At 42.5% G+C, this 16,960-nt stretch overlaps 1 protein-coding gene across 10 annotated transcripts in view; it reads right to left on the bottom strand.

Annotated features, from left to right (window-relative positions):
• The window catches only part of LOC125881951 (microtubule-associated protein 4), a 171,974-nt gene that overhangs the window by 111,460 nt on the left and 43,554 nt on the right, over nt 1–16,960 (bottom strand). For 8 of the 10 annotated variants that reach the window (XM_049565443.1, XM_049565435.1, XM_049565442.1 and 5 more), the window contains exon 3: nt 11,326–11,382. The exons of the other annotated variants lie outside the window; for them this stretch is intronic. In XM_049565443.1, the coding sequence (XP_049421400.1) occupies nt 11,326–11,382 (57 nt within the window). The remainder of the gene's footprint in view (nt 1–11,325; nt 11,383–16,960) is intronic. 10 annotated transcript variants of the gene reach the window in all.

Here is a 16,960-nt window from a genome sequence, read left to right as displayed (position 1 = left end):
TCACAGGGACTATTTCTTTGGTAGAGAGTGGTTTCAAACAGCGATATGTTGATCACATGAAAGCAGAGAGTTGTATAAGGAAAAGAAAACCAAAATACCAGCTTGTTTTGATGTTATGCATATTTTGTGAATGAGGCTATTAAAACCAACAGCTATTCTTTACAGGTTGGAGTTTGTGCCACTAGCATGTAGGGTTGGGTATCAAAATTGGCGCATGTTCCTGTATGACCAGTGCATACCGGACCGAATCACAAAAGAGATATTGGTGCTAGACAGTGTACGTCGCGATTGTGTCGTCAAGATGTGTGACAGTAAGGCTGTGGCGACCAGAACAGAGTATGAAGTTAAAAGTGGCAGTGCAGTGTTTGTACAGTTTCGGTTATTTGTCGTCAGTAACCATGTCTTGCTTACCACCTGCTGATTAAAATGAAATGGATTAGCCCCAAAGTTAATGAGCAAAGTTAAGCAGGATTTTGTAGTGTTGCGTCAAATTCACTGAGTAGAGGAAATCTATGCTAGTCGCTAGGCTAATTTGTACAATGTTAAATGCCAACATGCTAATAACGTTAGCATGTTGTATTTGTTTGGAAAACGTGTTTAGTATAAGACAGTTGTTTTGTCAGTGAACCTTGTGAGCTGTAATGGAGCTGAATTTTGTAACGTTACCTTTGTTAAATGTTGCTGTTGTTCTTGGCTTCATGTGACTGGAGGAAAAATCTGCTAGCCGCTGAACTAATTTATACAATGTAAAATGCCATAGGCTTGTGCTAAAAACATTAGCATGTTGTATTTGTGGGGAAAATGTGTTTAGTTTAAGACGTTTGTTTTGTTGGTGAACCTTGAATTCTGTACCGTTACCTTTGTTAAATGTTGCTGTTGTTCTTGGCTTCATGTGAGTAGAGGAAAAGTCTGCTTGTCACTAGGCTAATTTATACAATGTAAAATGCCATAGGCTTGTGCTAAAAACATTAGCATGTTGTATTTGTGGGGAAAATGTGTTTAGTTTAAGACGTTTGTTTTGTTGGTGAACCTTGAATTCTGTAACGTTACCTTTGTTAAATGTTGCTGTTGTCCCTGGCTTCATGTGAGTAGAGGAAAAGTCTGCCTGTCACTAGGCTAATTTATACAATGTAAAATGCCATAGGCTTGTGCTAATAACGTTAGCATGTTGTATTTGTGGGGAAAATGTGTCCAGATAAAGACAAGTGTTTGTCTGTGAATGCTGCAAGTTATAGTGAAGCTGATTTGTGTACTTGTGTTTGAAACTGTCTCTATTAAGCCGCACAAGTATAAATGCTCACAATGGCGCAGGCCACATGCATCTGCACAGAGGTGACGCACAAGCATAAATCCAGCTTTAGCCTCCAATTGGAACATCACCAGGTCTTCTTAAGGTGGACTGTTAAGGTGTGTGCTCATTTACTGTAGTGACAATCTCAGCTGCTCCAAAACAGATCATGGTAAAATGTCGGGCTGCAGTTGTTGATCCTGTTATTAGTACTGTAAGTGTAACTGCTATTGGAACTGTCATGTCGTATTAAAGTGTTGTAGTTGGGTTAATTTTTCTTTAGTAAGTAAATTTTGCTTTAAACTGTTAAGCTTTGACGTATTGTTCAATTTCAAGTTCAGGTTTGCCCTTCAATCAAAAAGTTGTTTTTTAATCTTGTTGACTATTTTGTGCTTTATTGTTTTAAAAGTACCAAACGATACCCAACCCTGATGCCTGTGGCTAACAGGAAGGACCTTGGACTTGTAATGATAAATTCTGTTAGTTTTCAGTGAACTAAAACATTTGACTGACTGAATTCATCGCTTACACTTTGATAATAAACAGCAACAGACACAACAAATAATGATATCAGTACGTAACTATGATTAGCATTTTTATATGATTAGATACATTAAACTACTAACTAAAAACTAACTATACATTACAGTAAAACAGAGTAAAAGGCAGCTCAGATACTACTGGGACACTCCTTACATTGCTTATATTATTGATTGTCAATTAAACGTCTGGCTTCTGTATTTACTTCTCTGTTTGGTAAAAGGACGATTGTGCAAAGCAGATAAAGAGCTCAGGTGTAACAGCTCAAAGATTTTAAAGTGGTGACCATCAAATGGGGCTGAAGTGTTAAAAAAGTGTTTTCATTACAAAAAAAAAGAAGACAAAAACACAAATCGTCCTTGGGTGGGTTAAAATGGGAGACTGTTTGTTTGTGTGCAAATGTGTGCTGGTTGCTGGGTGTTGACGGATCAGGCTTGCAGCGCCGGCGACTCAGTTTGAAAGCTTTCAGACAGCAGGACAAGGGCTGGCTGCTGGGTGGTGTCTGCGCCTGTGTGTGTGTGTGTGTGTGCGTATGAGGACGTGAACTTATGAACTTACTGTCTGCTTCAGTGTGATAGTGAGACAGAGAGGAAGAGAAACCAGAGGCGCTACAGATGTGCATGATTTTATCAGTTTGATTTGTTGATGCCACAGTGGGCTTTTTCACATTCGGACGCTGAAGTGATTTTGTGTCTATTTTTGGTCATTTTGGACAAATAAACTCTTAAAGAGCAAATAATATGTGATCAGAGAGAAACAGACAAGGAGAGAACATTTCACTGGACACACAGTGGAGATAATAAATAATAGTTGTAATTCTAGTCTGAGAAGAGCTACAGAGGAAAACAAACACAAATTGAATTCCAAATGCGCCTGTGTGTGTGTGTGTGTGTGTGTGTGTGTGTGTGTGTGTGTCAGAGACACCCAGTTTGCCCAGCGGAGTGAATCACAGTGTGCCAACACATCATGTGGAGGAACAGTGTGTGCTGAAGTCAGGACAACGTCGCACGGCCGAGTGTGCATGTGCTTGTGTGTGCACGTAATGTCTGTGTGTGAGTTCTGTCATGAGTGAAAGTAATGTGGTCCACAACCTCGGACTTTCTCCTTCACACTGGATCAAAGGAGCCACGGCTAGGGGAGAGACTGTGTGTGTATGTTTCACAGGGAGAGAGAGGAGGTGCACGGAAGCGGAAGCACAGCTGATTGACAGTCGGCATGGCGATGGAGGCGGGTTCTAGTCCTCTGAAGCGTGGGGATTGGGGAGGAAGGAGAGAAGAGAAATAACGGGGAGGAGAGGGGAGGTAGAGTAAAAGAAAATAACGATGACAGCAGAGAGAGTAGCGAACGTAAAATAAGTGTATCAACAAAAAGATGAAAGAATTAACGTGGCGTAACAGAAAGAGAAATAAAGAGAAGAAATAAATGAGAGCATAAATATAAACAAATGTTATGCAGATGGTCAAGAAGAAAAAAATTTAAAAAAGGAAGGGATAAAGGGGAAAAAGGAAGAAAGCAGATTAGTAAAGCTGTCAAAGAAATCAACTGCAACTCATCTAACAAATATCAAATACTTGACCAACATGAGAAACATTAGTCTTATTCTGAAGGTTAAAGCTCCAGTGTGTAACATTTAGGGGGATATACTGGCAGATATTGAATATAATATAATAAGTATGTTTTCTTCAGTTTAAATCACTTAAAAATAACAATCATTGTGTTACCTTAGAATGACCTGTTTATATCTGCATAGGGAGCGGGTCCTCATTTATGGAGATCACCGTGTTGTACCGCCGTGTTTCTGTTGTAGCCCAGAACGGGCAAGCCAAAAACCAGACAGGGTCATTTACATGTTTGTATCGGCCACCATAGTTAAAGCCCAACTGTGACGAATAGCCTTGGAAAATCACTGATTTGTAACGTGAAACGCTACATTCAGTAGTTTTACTGGTTTGTTCTCAAGAGGTAGAGACGTGTGCAGATAATTCATCACCCGGTGAAAAACTCCTGAACCAACCAATGTCGTCGAATACGAGGGCTCGGTCAGTGACTTCCTGCTTCAGACACCGATGAAAAAAGCCATCCTTTCACATCGATCATCATACACGGCTGGTCGCCATTATTGTTTAACGGCACCTCCTGGCGACATCTGGGGGAAACTTCACGGGACAACATCAGAAGTTAGTGGGGCAGAAGTCCGAGTGGGACGGGTGGCTTTCACCCTGGAGGCCGTTGTTCACTTCCGATATGACTGTAAAGCCAAACCCTGTTCTTTTTTCCTAAACCCAACCACGTGTGTTTGTTATTGAAGGAAAAAAGTGTCAATTCGCGGTGTTGTACCGACGTAGTGCTTTTATTTTGAAAGAGACTGTATGCAAACTGTACATTTCCTGTGAAAACTGAAGTGTATTTTGAAAACAGACAATGCAGGCTGAAGTTGACACGGCGTCCCAGATTGTCAACAACAAACACACATAGGGTACCTTGCACCTCATATCTCGACACAGAAAGTCCATGACCAAACGTTGATATGTGACGAGGTCGGAGTGAGAACGTGTCGACTGAACATTTGGATCTTAAATTGTCAGAGGAAAAGGGTGAGCACACACTAAGTCTCGTAATAGCATTGATGAAACACTGATTTGTAATGTGAAACTGCTTTGGTCAGTGCTTTTAATGTTTTTAATCACCTGGTCTGTTTGTTTTTGAGAGAAGACCTCTGTGGATGATTCGGCTCCTAGTAGTGACGGCCAAATGAAGCCTCATGAAGCATTTTCTTTATTTTCTGAGCCCACTAGATGGCGCTCATGGTTTTAAGAGAAAGGCTCAAAGAATGGATATTCAATGCGCTTTCAACCTTTTGTTGGGCTCAGAAAATAAAGAAAATGCTTCACGAGGCTTCATTTGACCATCACTAGCTCCTGGTAAAAACCTTAACAATGAACACTGAAGAAATTCTAACCTGGAGTTTAACCTGGTTACAGTCCTCACTATTAGCTGCCACTAAATCCCCCTAAAATGTACACACTGTCTCTTTAAATGCCAGATCTGCTTTTATCATCTTACATTGGTCAAATATTTGGGGAAAACATTCTGTACCATAAACTTGTCTATGCATGCCATGCAGAAGCGTCGTGCAGTGGAGCGTCTCCACACATACAGTACACACACTCATACATTCACACATCTGCATTTGCTCTGTCAGGATCCAGCTTACGCTCTCAATTCTCTGACCCAGTTACTACTTATACCGCCTGTGTCCTCTCCCTGGGGCCTGCTGGAATAACAGTGATGAATGGATCCAATGCACCTCGACAGGGCCAGATGCTCCGTCCACTAAAGTAGGCCCGCTGAAGACAATTATATCACACCTCGCACTGTACACTTGTGTTACTGCTGCGGTATGGGGGAAACCAAAACTTAAACAGAGCATCCTTCCAACAGTTATCCTCTCTATTAGAAATACACACATGCACACAAATGGCTCCGTAACCATGGAAATGCAAGCTCACCATGCCATGCAAACAGCCAGACGGCTAAGCGGGGAACATGCCAACACAGACGTCTGATTTACATGCTGATCACTCCTCCCACTGTCACCAGCATCCATCCCACCAAGACTTCCAGTCATCTCAATGGATGATAAATGGTTCATGAATGACGGCAGTGGGCAGGTTTGACAGCTTTATCCTTCCCACAGTGCACTTGTATCAGCTGGCAGAGGAAAACAGAGCTATAGCTTCACCCACTGCTGCCCTGTTTAATACCAGGCAATAGTTGTTTTTTAATAAAGCTAGAATTAAAGCCTTGAGGTTGTACGCATCCATGAACCAGTAAAGTCGCAATTTACATCTACGTCTGTGAAAACATGGATGCTCCACACACAGACGATCTTTACAATCGGCACAGTTTCTAGATGGACACCCAAGATTAGTGTCACCAATTCAGTATCTGACCAAATGCCTCCCCTTCTGTTCCTGAAATATGACGCTGAGTAATGGCCAGAAAAGTGTTTCTGCAGAACATTGTGATGTCACAGTGAAGTTGACCTTTGACCTTTTGGATATAAAATGTCATCACTTCATCATTTTATCCTGTTAGACATTTTTGTGTAATTTTGTCACAATAACCAGATGAATTATTTAGTTATCACCAAAAACATATGTTGTGAGGTCACAGTGACCTTTGACCTTCAACCACCAACTTCTAATGAGCTTATCCTTGAGCCCAAGTGGATGTTTGGACCGAATTTGAGGAACTCCCTCAAGGCCTTCTTGAGATTGCGTTCAAAAGTTTATGACAGATACAAGGTCACAGTGACCTTGACCTTTGACCACCAACATTCTAATCAGTCATTGCTGAGTCCAGTTGAATGATTCAGAATCAGAAAAAATCCCTAAAGGTGTTCTTGAGATAGTGTTTACAAGAATGAAAGAGACAAGGTCACAATGACCTTGACCTTTGACCACCAAAATTTTAAGTCTTTATTGTTGAGTACAAGTTGATTTTCATGCCAAATTTGGAGGAAAAAACCCCTTGAGGTGTTTTTGCAATATCGCATTCACAAGAATTAAAGAGATGTGGTCACAGTGACCTTGACCTTTGACCTATGACCACCAATAGTCTTATCAGTAATTGTTGAGTCCAATTGAACGTTTATGCCAAATTTGAAAAACTGCCTCACGGTCTTGTGATTCGTGTTCACAAGAATAAAAGAGTCAAGGTCACAGTGACCTTGACCTTTGACCACCAAAATTCTAATCAGTCATTATTGAGTCCAACTGAACATTTGTGCCAAATTAGAAAAAATCCTTTAAAGTGTTCCTGTGATATGTTCACAAGAATGAAAGAGATGTGGTCACAGTGACCTTGACCTTTGACCACCAAAATTTAATGAGCTCATCATTAAGTCCAAGTGGATGTTTGTGCCACATTTAAAGAAATTTTTAATCTATTTTTTTAATTTTACATACTTTATTAATTCCCAAGGGGGAAATTCAGTGTTTTCACTCCATTTGTCATAAACATAAACACACCGGCCCAAAATACAAACAGGACCTACACATGCATTAAATGGAGAGATGTCAGAGTGATTCCCTCAAGGCATTCTTGACATATCGTGTTCACAAAAATGAAAGACTCAAGGTCACAGTGACCTTGACCTTTGACCACCAAACTTTTAAACTTTTCATCCTTCAATAATATTTGTGGACAAGTGGACATTTGTGGCAAATTTAAACAAATGCCCTCAAGGCAATCTTGACATGTCACGTTCGCAAGAATGGGATGTACGTACATATGGATGCACAGATCGATAACCCCAAAAATATAATGCCTCCGGTCGTGGCCATCGCCAGGACGGACACTTAAGGAGATTGACAGACCAGGTCGGTTGCCTTCCAAATGGGGTTTGGGCTTCAATAACATAATGGTATCATGACACTTCATTAAGAGGTCATTAATGTCCGTCAACAATCAGGCAACATAACTCGTAACAAACCCAATCTTTCATCTGCACTGAGCTGCAATTTAAGGCGGGGTTCTTACGCATGTTCCATTTCAGAGTTCCTTACTTTTGCAGAATCAAATTTCCAGACCTCTCGGTAGATTTTTCAGACTATATTTGACATCTGAGTGCAACTAAGTGAGCTCTTGGAAAACTTGGATTTACCTATTGTGGCCACTCAGTCCTACGTAGAAAGTTGGAAGCATCTCACTGTCAAACATCGCCACCCAAAGAGAAACTAACTGGTGCCACATAAACCCACATTAATTCCCCTGAACATACTGAATAAATAACTAAAGAGTCTGCCTTTAACCTTCAAAGTTGAAGTGGACTTACAACAATGACATGACATCATCAGAGAAAACAGCTTGTACTGGCACACGAACACAGGCTTCGTGTACTAGCAATGAGCCACTATCAAACGTCTGAGAGTGCACATATTTGAGAGGTGCACTTTACCTTTACCTTCCATGCCACCACTTGTGCTCTGTGTCTGCGTGGTCTGAAGCAGATCATTGTCTGTGTCTCGTTCTCTCACACACACTCAGCTCTCTGCTATTTGCTTCATGAGTTAGTACCTGAAGGTGAAGTGTCTCGTGATAAACAGTTTTATACACGTTGCACTTTGCAGGTTTGTGCAGCTCTGGGGATTGCGTGTTGTCAGTAGAGGAGGCCTCACGTACTAAATCGTACACCCATGCAAAATCCTTTCTCTGCTAATAACATGCAGCAGCTCTGCAGCTTAAGATGGAGGAACAGGAGGATGCATGGGGCAATAATGTTAAAGCTGAGAGATGGGGAAAAAAGGAGGCCAGACTATGGAAAATAAAAATCTGATGAGCTGATTTCCTGAACGTACTCCACACACACACACACATAAAACAGTTCCTCTCTCAGTCTACTTGAGCAAAAGCAGACAGCCAGAGGGGCAGACGGAGCCTTTGTTCATTAGACACAATAAATATTCCTCTCCAGAGCTGCATCTCTTCTCTGTGGCTAATCATCTCCAGTAACAGATAACACTCTAACAATTTATTCTTATCACAAGCAAAGAAAGGACTGCAGAGTACACGCTTCAATTGCTGTGTTATCCTATTGATTAAAAAGAATGTGACTGATATTATCAGGACAACAATTTGCAATCTCCTGTTGTCAATTAAGATTCATTTTCATGCATTGATTATGTAAATGACCCACTCTACATTTCATAACTGATTGAAAATGAAATCTTAACTGATTAATTCTTTTCCTGGACTCTAGAAAGGTTGCAATGAGTGACACAGTCAAAACATAGGACGGGCTGATTTCTACTTCTCTGCATTACACACATGGGCTTTTCCTGAGAAGGACTAAATGCACATACCCGCTATTTTTAAATATCCCATCAAGGGAGACTCTCACTGCAGCCTGTGGCTCAGAGGTAGAGCGGGTCCTCCATCAATCGGAAGATCAGTGGTTTAATCCCCAGCTCCTCCAGTCTGCATGTTAAAGTATCCTTGAGCAAGATACGGACGCCCAAATCGCCCAAATCCATTGGTGTGTGAGTGTGTTAAAAGTTAAGCAGTAGGTGGCACCTTGTATAGTAGCCTTGGCCACCAGTGTATGAATGTGTGTGAATGACTCGTAGTGAAAAAAGTGCTTTGAGTAGTCAGATAAAGGTGCTATACAAATGCAAATCCATTTGTTCTGAAAACCTAGGGTCTAGGTACCATGTCTGAAGGAATACTTTTGGTTCCAAAGGTACCATACCGAAAGCATTTGGTGGATGCAGTCTAATGAAGGCCAGCTGACAGCTGTGGTTGATAGCTGTTTTCGCCAAATAATAGTTTTCATTCAAAAACGTATGAAAAACTCATAAAATATAATATGTTGTTGAAGCTCGCCCAGGGCGTAAAACTAGCCAGGACCGCCTCTGCGCTAGGCCGAGTGAATGTGTGATTAACTTAACCGTTCGTTGATTCATATGGAAATATAACGCTCCATATCTTCCACCAACAGGGCTCTCATTTTAGTGTAGAGCGTCAGACTGAATTTACCAACGCACCATGTCAGGTCACTCACTCTCCGGGACCGCCAGTGTTACTTGAATAAGTAAACACTGACCAACAGGACCAGACTGGCCGACCCGTATGCTCTCACTCAGTGGATGGATGATGTCACAGGAAGCCAATCTTACAAAGGAGGACCACACTTGTTTGTTTTGCTATGGAAGCTAACGTTAGCTAATGTGCTAAAAAGTCAGCGTTCCAGAGAAATCCAATCTTCCTCTTAATCCCTCCCCAGTTTCTGATGAGGTGGACATGATAACCCTTAATACACATCACGTTACTCATCCCTACAACAAATGATGCACAAGTATAAATTCACTTTTACTTGAGACTCTGCACAATGACTTGGTCCAACCTCTGCAAGCTTTAAAGGGAAATTTCGGTTTATTTCAACCTGTCTCCTATCGTCCTAAATTTGTTTCAAATGACTAGTGACATAAAAATAATAGTTAGCATGTTAGCCGTTAGCCTAGATACAGCCAGGGTGCATAGTAGTGTCAGACCTGTTAAAACGTAAGTGAACGGGCAACCTTCAAGTGCAAAGTTAGTCCACTAAACAAGCTTTTTTCCCACAAAGACCGCCTCATATCGTTAGGATAAATGTCTGAGAACATATAGAAAACGACGTGTAAACGTGTTGTCTTACCTTACCGGTGTGGTGCCATGTTTGTTTACCATTTAGCTCTGCTTTCCAAAGCGCGGCCAAAATACTGCAAGAACAAGCAGCGATCTCATACCGTGCCTGAAATCTCACAAGCTCTAGATAAAGCCCAGCTGGATACTACTCCAGGTGGAGGTGTCTCGTCCTCGGTCACATCCAGACCTTGAAAATAAGGCTGCAACCGGTCCCATTCCTTGCAACAGAGGCATTCCTCTTCTGTGGGCACTGGGGCACAGCATTCACAGGTACACCACCAATCTCCAGAGCTACGCAGCCTTGCAGCAGCCATTCCTCCACTCTCGTCCTCTACCTGTTGCGACTCTCTCTCTCTCCTCCTCCGTTCTTCAATTTCACGAAGCTCTTCGTCAGTGTATTCTGGCTCAAATAAATAAGGGCGGCCATCAAACTCTGCAAAATCAAATTCCTCCTCCACAAAGTCGAAGTCTGGCAAAAGTCAGCCATTATTCTATAAATCTTTCATAAAATAAATGAATGAACTTTTCAGGCTACTGTCCGGTTCTGCCTTCCAGCTGTTGCTGCTTGTTCTCGCGAGATTTCGGCCGCGCTTTGGAAAGCAGAGCTAGATGGTAAACAAACATGGCAGCACACCGGTAAGGTAAGACAACACGTTTACATGTTGTTTTCTATATGTTCTCTGACATTTATCCTAACAATATGAGGTGGTCTTTGTGCCGTTCACTTACATTTTAACAGGTCTGACGCTACTATGTGCCCCGGCTGTATCTAGGCTAATGGCTAACATGCTAACTATTATATTTATGTCACTAGTCACTTGAAACAAATTTAGGACCATAGGAGACAGGTTGAAATAAACCGAAATTTTTCCTTTAAGTACATTATCTAAATACGTTTTCATACACTCTGAGCTAGAACACAAAAAGTGGCTGCGGTGTTTCTGAGTGTTCTGCCATTTTGGATTTGTTTCCAAGGTTCATTATATGTTTATATCATTTCTTTGCCTTCTTGTCTTCAGTTGAACCACTCAGCTTTGAAAGGCTGGAAGAGTAAGAGCAGTAACCTTGTGCTTAAGAGCACACTGAATAGATGTTGGAGAGCAGTGAGAGCAGCTCACATCCTGCTCAGAGAGGTGACTGATAAGAAGAAGATACACACACACACAGAAGCGAACTGAGGTGAAGAACAAGAAGGAAGTAAACAAGATCGGAAGACAAGAAAAGACTGACAGCCCATGATTGGTGGGTGAGGATGACCAGGCGGCCTGAGCAGACTGACCAGGCAGAGGGAATTGTGGGATATATCTTACCAGGCTTTTGCACCCCATGAGCTTCCTGCTCTCCATTCTCCAACGTAGCACCCCCGTCTGCACGCACACACACACACACACACACACACACGCACACACACACACAAACAAGCAAACACATTACTATCCATCTGAGTGCTAATGGCTTGACGAGATAGAAAATCAAAGTGCCTGGTGTTGGTTTGTACAGCGGAAATATGACAGACTGAGCCTGGCATTAAATGGAAACCAGTGACCCTGACTTTTAAGGCTTTCAAAGGGCACCTCGCTATAGGCAGCCGGTGTGTTGTCTGCCTGAGGATGTGCCAGTTAATACCACACAGACCTGTGCTGGTCAGACTGGGGCAGGAAGAGGGCAGCATGTATTGGCTGCTGTCAGTGTGATCCTGTGTGACATCTGACTGCTGAATCACTGCACTTTACTTATCTAATGTGCACATCAGATACAGACATACATGTACAGAACACACAAAGCGCAGGATCTGACACACAGGGACAATCAATCAAACATGTATAAAGCATCACAGACATGCACTAAGGCTGTAGCAGATCATGTGTTCGTGCTGAACTGTCTCAGTCTGGTGTAGAACACATGGTAGCAGATCTGTGCACGCCGTGTGAAACCAAATGTCACAGGCTTGAGAGCTACCTAGAAACTTTAAGCTGTACGCCGTTAGCAACATGTGCTGAGGTTAGTTCAACAAGCTGATAGGTGTGTGAGTCAGTATCATTTAGGCCAAATGAAACACCAGAGACGGAGATCACACCCTGAGATCGTCTCTGGAGTACTCAAGATCGGTCTTGGTCTCAGGCACCTGTGTCAAGACCACTTCTTGAAGGTCTCGTCTTGGAATCGATCACATTTTTACGTGGTTCTGTCTCTGTCTCAGACAAAGAGGACTCGAGATTTTATTTTAAGACAGTACAAGATCACGACTGTGGTGATGTCACTAAACTGCCGGTGCAAAAGAGTTTAATTAAGACGGTTACGTTTCAGCTCCTTCGTGTTTGTATTTGTTTGCTGATAGAAAACAAAGGAAAGTACCTACGCATAATATTCACCTCTGCAAAATTTTTATCAAGACCTTTCTCACGGTACACTTGTACACACCTGGATGGCAAATAAAGAGGAATTAAGAGGAATCTTCATTTGTTTTCTGCTGGTGATTTTATGGGAATGTGGATCTTTTCGATCAATTTGAGGAGTGCCTATTGTCTGCATGTTTCACATTTGGTGGTCTAGTCTTGGTCTCGGCTCGGTCTCAACCCCTCAAAGTCCCTTCTCGACAGTCAGGGGCTGGTTTGGCTTGGCCAGAGTCCCCTGTTATGTTTGCTGCATGTGTTTTTCCACAATAGGGCAGGTAAAAGAAGTTTACCTGTTGCAGGTGAGCTTTTTGCAGAGGTGCAGTAAGAGCCTGTTGTCTGCAGCTCTTCATCAACATCTCACTCTGGTTGTTTCTCCTTTTACTCTTCCTCCCTGTCGTATCACTAGATTTGTCTTTATTGAAGAAAAGTCGCTAACTAAGTTCCACTAATTCAGTGATAAACACATTTAATTCACTACAGATTCTTCACAATAAAAGTCCCATGTTTTTTTGTCATGTAAAAACGTTTATTGTGAAGCATCAAAATAAGGAAACATTGAGTTCTCGAGCAGCAACTTCACACAACTTCTAACACGGCTGATGGCGAACATGAAACAGTAAAATAAAGCAGGTATCTGAGGTAAAAACCGGACGCAGGAGAGAAACTAAACTCCAAACCACAGAGATTCAGTTAGAAGCTACTAAAGTAATGAGAGCGCTACGCAAAGAGACTTTTAAAAACACCTTTCTATTTTTCTACTGTGGACAGAAGTGAGTAGAGTCTTGCAACACACAGCTTGTTTAAGGGGGAGAAGCAGGGTCGTCAGGGGTTGGTTGTCCTGTCCTTGCGTCAGTGAGCAACACCGCTACCAGGTTGAGGGTGGCCGGCTTTTATTCCTACTTTGGAGAAAGTCCATCTATGGTAAAACTTGACATGACTCATCGTTTCTAAACTGGTAATGGAAACGCAAAATGGGGTGGCATGGCTTGACTCAGTGCAGCCAAAAGTGACAGTGGAAGAGGCCCACTGGTCTCGTCTCAGTACACTCTGGTCTTGGTCATGACTTAGTCTTGGTTATTGTTCCTTTGACTGCAACACTGGGTCAGCTACAACAGAGTTGTGTATAAGATGAGGACGGTGTGTCAGAATTGCTCCACAGTTGCAGGTGATGTGTACAGAAACGTGTCCAAAATGCTAACGCGCATTCAAAGGCATCGCCCGAATGTGCTGATCACTGGGATGATGAAAAAGCAACCCAACCCAAATTCTGTATTTTCAGCTTCATACTGTAAGAGGTGCCTTTCAGTTTTACAGCCTGGTGTGACTACACTAATTTTGGTAAACAGACTGCTTTTATCCGAGCAACAGACTCTGATTCACCCATACACTCACTGTTCACACTGATCCTGTAGGAATAATGATCCAGTTCTTCAGGTTTGCTGACTGGTGGGTAGTTGTTAATCTGCTCTGGAGCAGGATAGCTATGCAAGTATGTTAGCATGGTGGTCTAAGCAGGTTAAAAGTGAGCCAGCGTTGCACAAACAGACCACAGGACTCATTACTGCTCTCTTTCACACACACAAACAAAAATGCACGCAAGTACATAGAGCCACAAAGCTGCACAACAACAACAACAACCACTCTGCAGTCAGTACATGCGCCCGCAGATATATAGTAAACAGAAATTAACGGATTAATATATAAGCATGCAGAAACCCCAAACCACATGCAGTACACACACACACACACACACACACACACATGAGGTATGAGTCATTTGTGCCCACAGAAACACACAGAACACAAACACCACGGATCAAAAACAAGAGTACAGGACACTCATCAAACACACCGTGGTCATGAGAGCACATTACGTGTGCATCGTGGCACCAAACCAACAACACTGGTAAAAAAAAAAAACAAAACAAAACAACAAAAACAAATCTTCTTCCATCTAGCTCTCCTGCTGACAGAGGACAATAATTTGCGGACTGCCTCGCCCTGCTGTTTGGCACTCGGCGTGTCAGCATGTCTGTGTTTGTCCAAATGCACACAGCGTGCCACAGTTGATCACTGGCAACACCACCCACGGCCCGTCCTACAGCTCCCTGTCACTGACGAGTGCCCACACACAGTGTGACTGTCTGACCGAAGTGTCTGGGTAACCAAAACAGGGCCGAGAGCTGAGTCAGCCCCGGTTAACTGTCACTTCCTTTTATCTGGTTCTTCACTCAGCTGTTTATTTCATCCATCTATTTGCTTGCTTACCTTCCTATACACCTGTCTGTGTGTTTCTCTGTCTGTCTGACCAGCTGTGCAGCTTAATAACAGTTATATTGACTCTCACACTACAAAAAGTCAATTTTGAATAAGTGGTGCTCAAATAATCATCAGCCACTGGTAGCTCTTGACCTCTTCCATCTCCAGGAAAAATATGCAGACTGTATTTAACTGAGCTTTCAGTGGAGTAGTGTTATCGTATTTCAATCCGTCTATCTGTTCATATCACAGATGTATTTCTCTTACAGGTGTACATCGAGTCTCTCCTGAGGTCATTTAGCAATACAACAAAAGCAAGTGTTGCTTTGTGTAGAAGATGAGTCTGTTCACGAGACGCAGTTGGTGACTATTTACAATCTGTCTGTGCAGAATTCAATAACAGAAACCTTTGTTTAACTAGTTTGGTGCCCTGTGACTCTACTCTGCTTCACTGTCTATTAGCTGGATGTCACAAAACCAAATCTAAAACTTAGTCAACGTAAAGTTCAAACAGAAATTCTATAATAACATATTCCACATCAACGCGATCAATAACTCTACCATGACTCTTTGAAAGGTCTGTTGGATTTACACGGAAAAATAACTCTTAGAGCAAATTCCTGACGAGAGAGTTAAGCTGAAAACGTCGGTGTGGTTCGTCACTTCACGAGGCAGCACATATCGGACACGTTGCGCTTCAGCTCGTCAACAGACGACCACACAAAGTTACGGTTACTGATCTGTACCTCTTCCATCTCTGCATTTGCTTCAACTCATGTGTGGACACCCACTAACTTAAGTCGATTTCTCACCTGCCAATTTTCCGATCTCCAGAGCTATGACTCGCCAGGAAGTACCTTTTTGGCCACTGTCTTTATAATGAGGGGATTGCGATCTTGTTTAACTCGGGTTATTTCTCAACCTCAACAACAAGTGTCTCCTCACCGTTATTCGTCACACACAAGACACAACAACAGCAACAGAGTTCTCTTTGCATCCATGGTGAGGAGAGGAGTCGAGATGCTGTAGGAGCAGAGAAAAGAGCTGCTACGGGTAGTGATGGCCAAATGAAGCCTCATGAAGCATTTTCTTTATTTTATGAGCCCACTAGATGGCGCTTTTTGTTCAACAAAAGGTTGAAAGATTCACTGAATAGCCTCTCTCTTTAAACCATAAGCACCATCTAGTGGGCTCAGAAAATAAAGGAAATGCTTCATGAGGCTTCATTTGGCCATCACTAGCTATGGGAGCTGGTACGTGCAAGCAGAAAGCAAGTAGGGGATAAATGTATTTAATTCCAGGGGGCAAGGCTGGAAACAGGACAATGGTGTGAAAAGCCAGGAGGTGGCACGTCCAGGAGCGCCAACGTGTGTCTAGATGCCGCCGGTATGGGGTTGTACATTGTTTTGGCCTTAACCCTAGAGAGTGTATACATCTATATACAGTATAAAACCATTAAAGTTCAACTGCACATTTTCTAAACACACAGATTTAATGCGTAGCAGAATAAAGAGCCACATCCAAGGCGCATGACCTGGACATTTTGGCTAAGCACCCTGGTCAAGGACACATTCTTCTTTACACGAAGGGCCTTGAACTCTTGCGCTGAGCAGGGTTATCATCATGCTTGTAGATACTGGAAGTAAACCATGAGCATCTTCACTGGATCAAGTGGGGAATTTGGACAGTAACCGCTCAGAGCTGGGACAAGTTCCCAAATTGCACCAGTCGTCTGGGATATTCAAAGCAGTGACCGCAGCTCTGCTTATCTTCAGGCTACTATCTTCCTGAGGCTGAATGGCACCGCGGCAGATCCAAAATGGCAGCCTGTGTCCAGCGGTGCCTGATACTATCAGTCATTTAGGAGCAGCTGCAGCTCATGTTACACAACGCAGATTCTCATCTCGCTCAGAAGAGATGGAATCGGATACGGAGGTGAACATAATGTTGTTCAGGAACATTTGAGTCCAAAGACCTGCTGTGTCTGGTGTTATGAATGGAGATAAACTCAGGTTTGAGTTACGCAGAAGGTGGAGTTTCTTTCATTTTGAAGCTAATTTTACATCTATTCATGAATTAAAATTGCTGTGCTGGACCAGACTTCCTAAACAAGAACTAATTTTTCTTATCTCTTAATTGTTTTCCTGCCGCTGTTTCTGATTTTCACCTGTCTGCCGCTGTTTCTCTCCTGAACTTTCATTACCATCCTATCAATTCCTCTATTTCAGGTCACCTCTGCTCTTTTTCCCGATGTCACTGTTACAAGTCCACACAGAAGAGAGAGGAAGGA

The sequence above is a fragment of the Epinephelus fuscoguttatus genome, linkage group LG21, assembly GCF_011397635.1.
Source record: "Epinephelus fuscoguttatus linkage group LG21, E.fuscoguttatus.final_Chr_v1".
NCBI lineage: Eukaryota > Metazoa > Chordata > Actinopteri > Perciformes > Serranidae > Epinephelus > Epinephelus fuscoguttatus.
The sequence above is the reverse complement of the archived record's forward strand: the minus strand, read 5'-3'. Positions and strand labels throughout refer to the sequence as shown.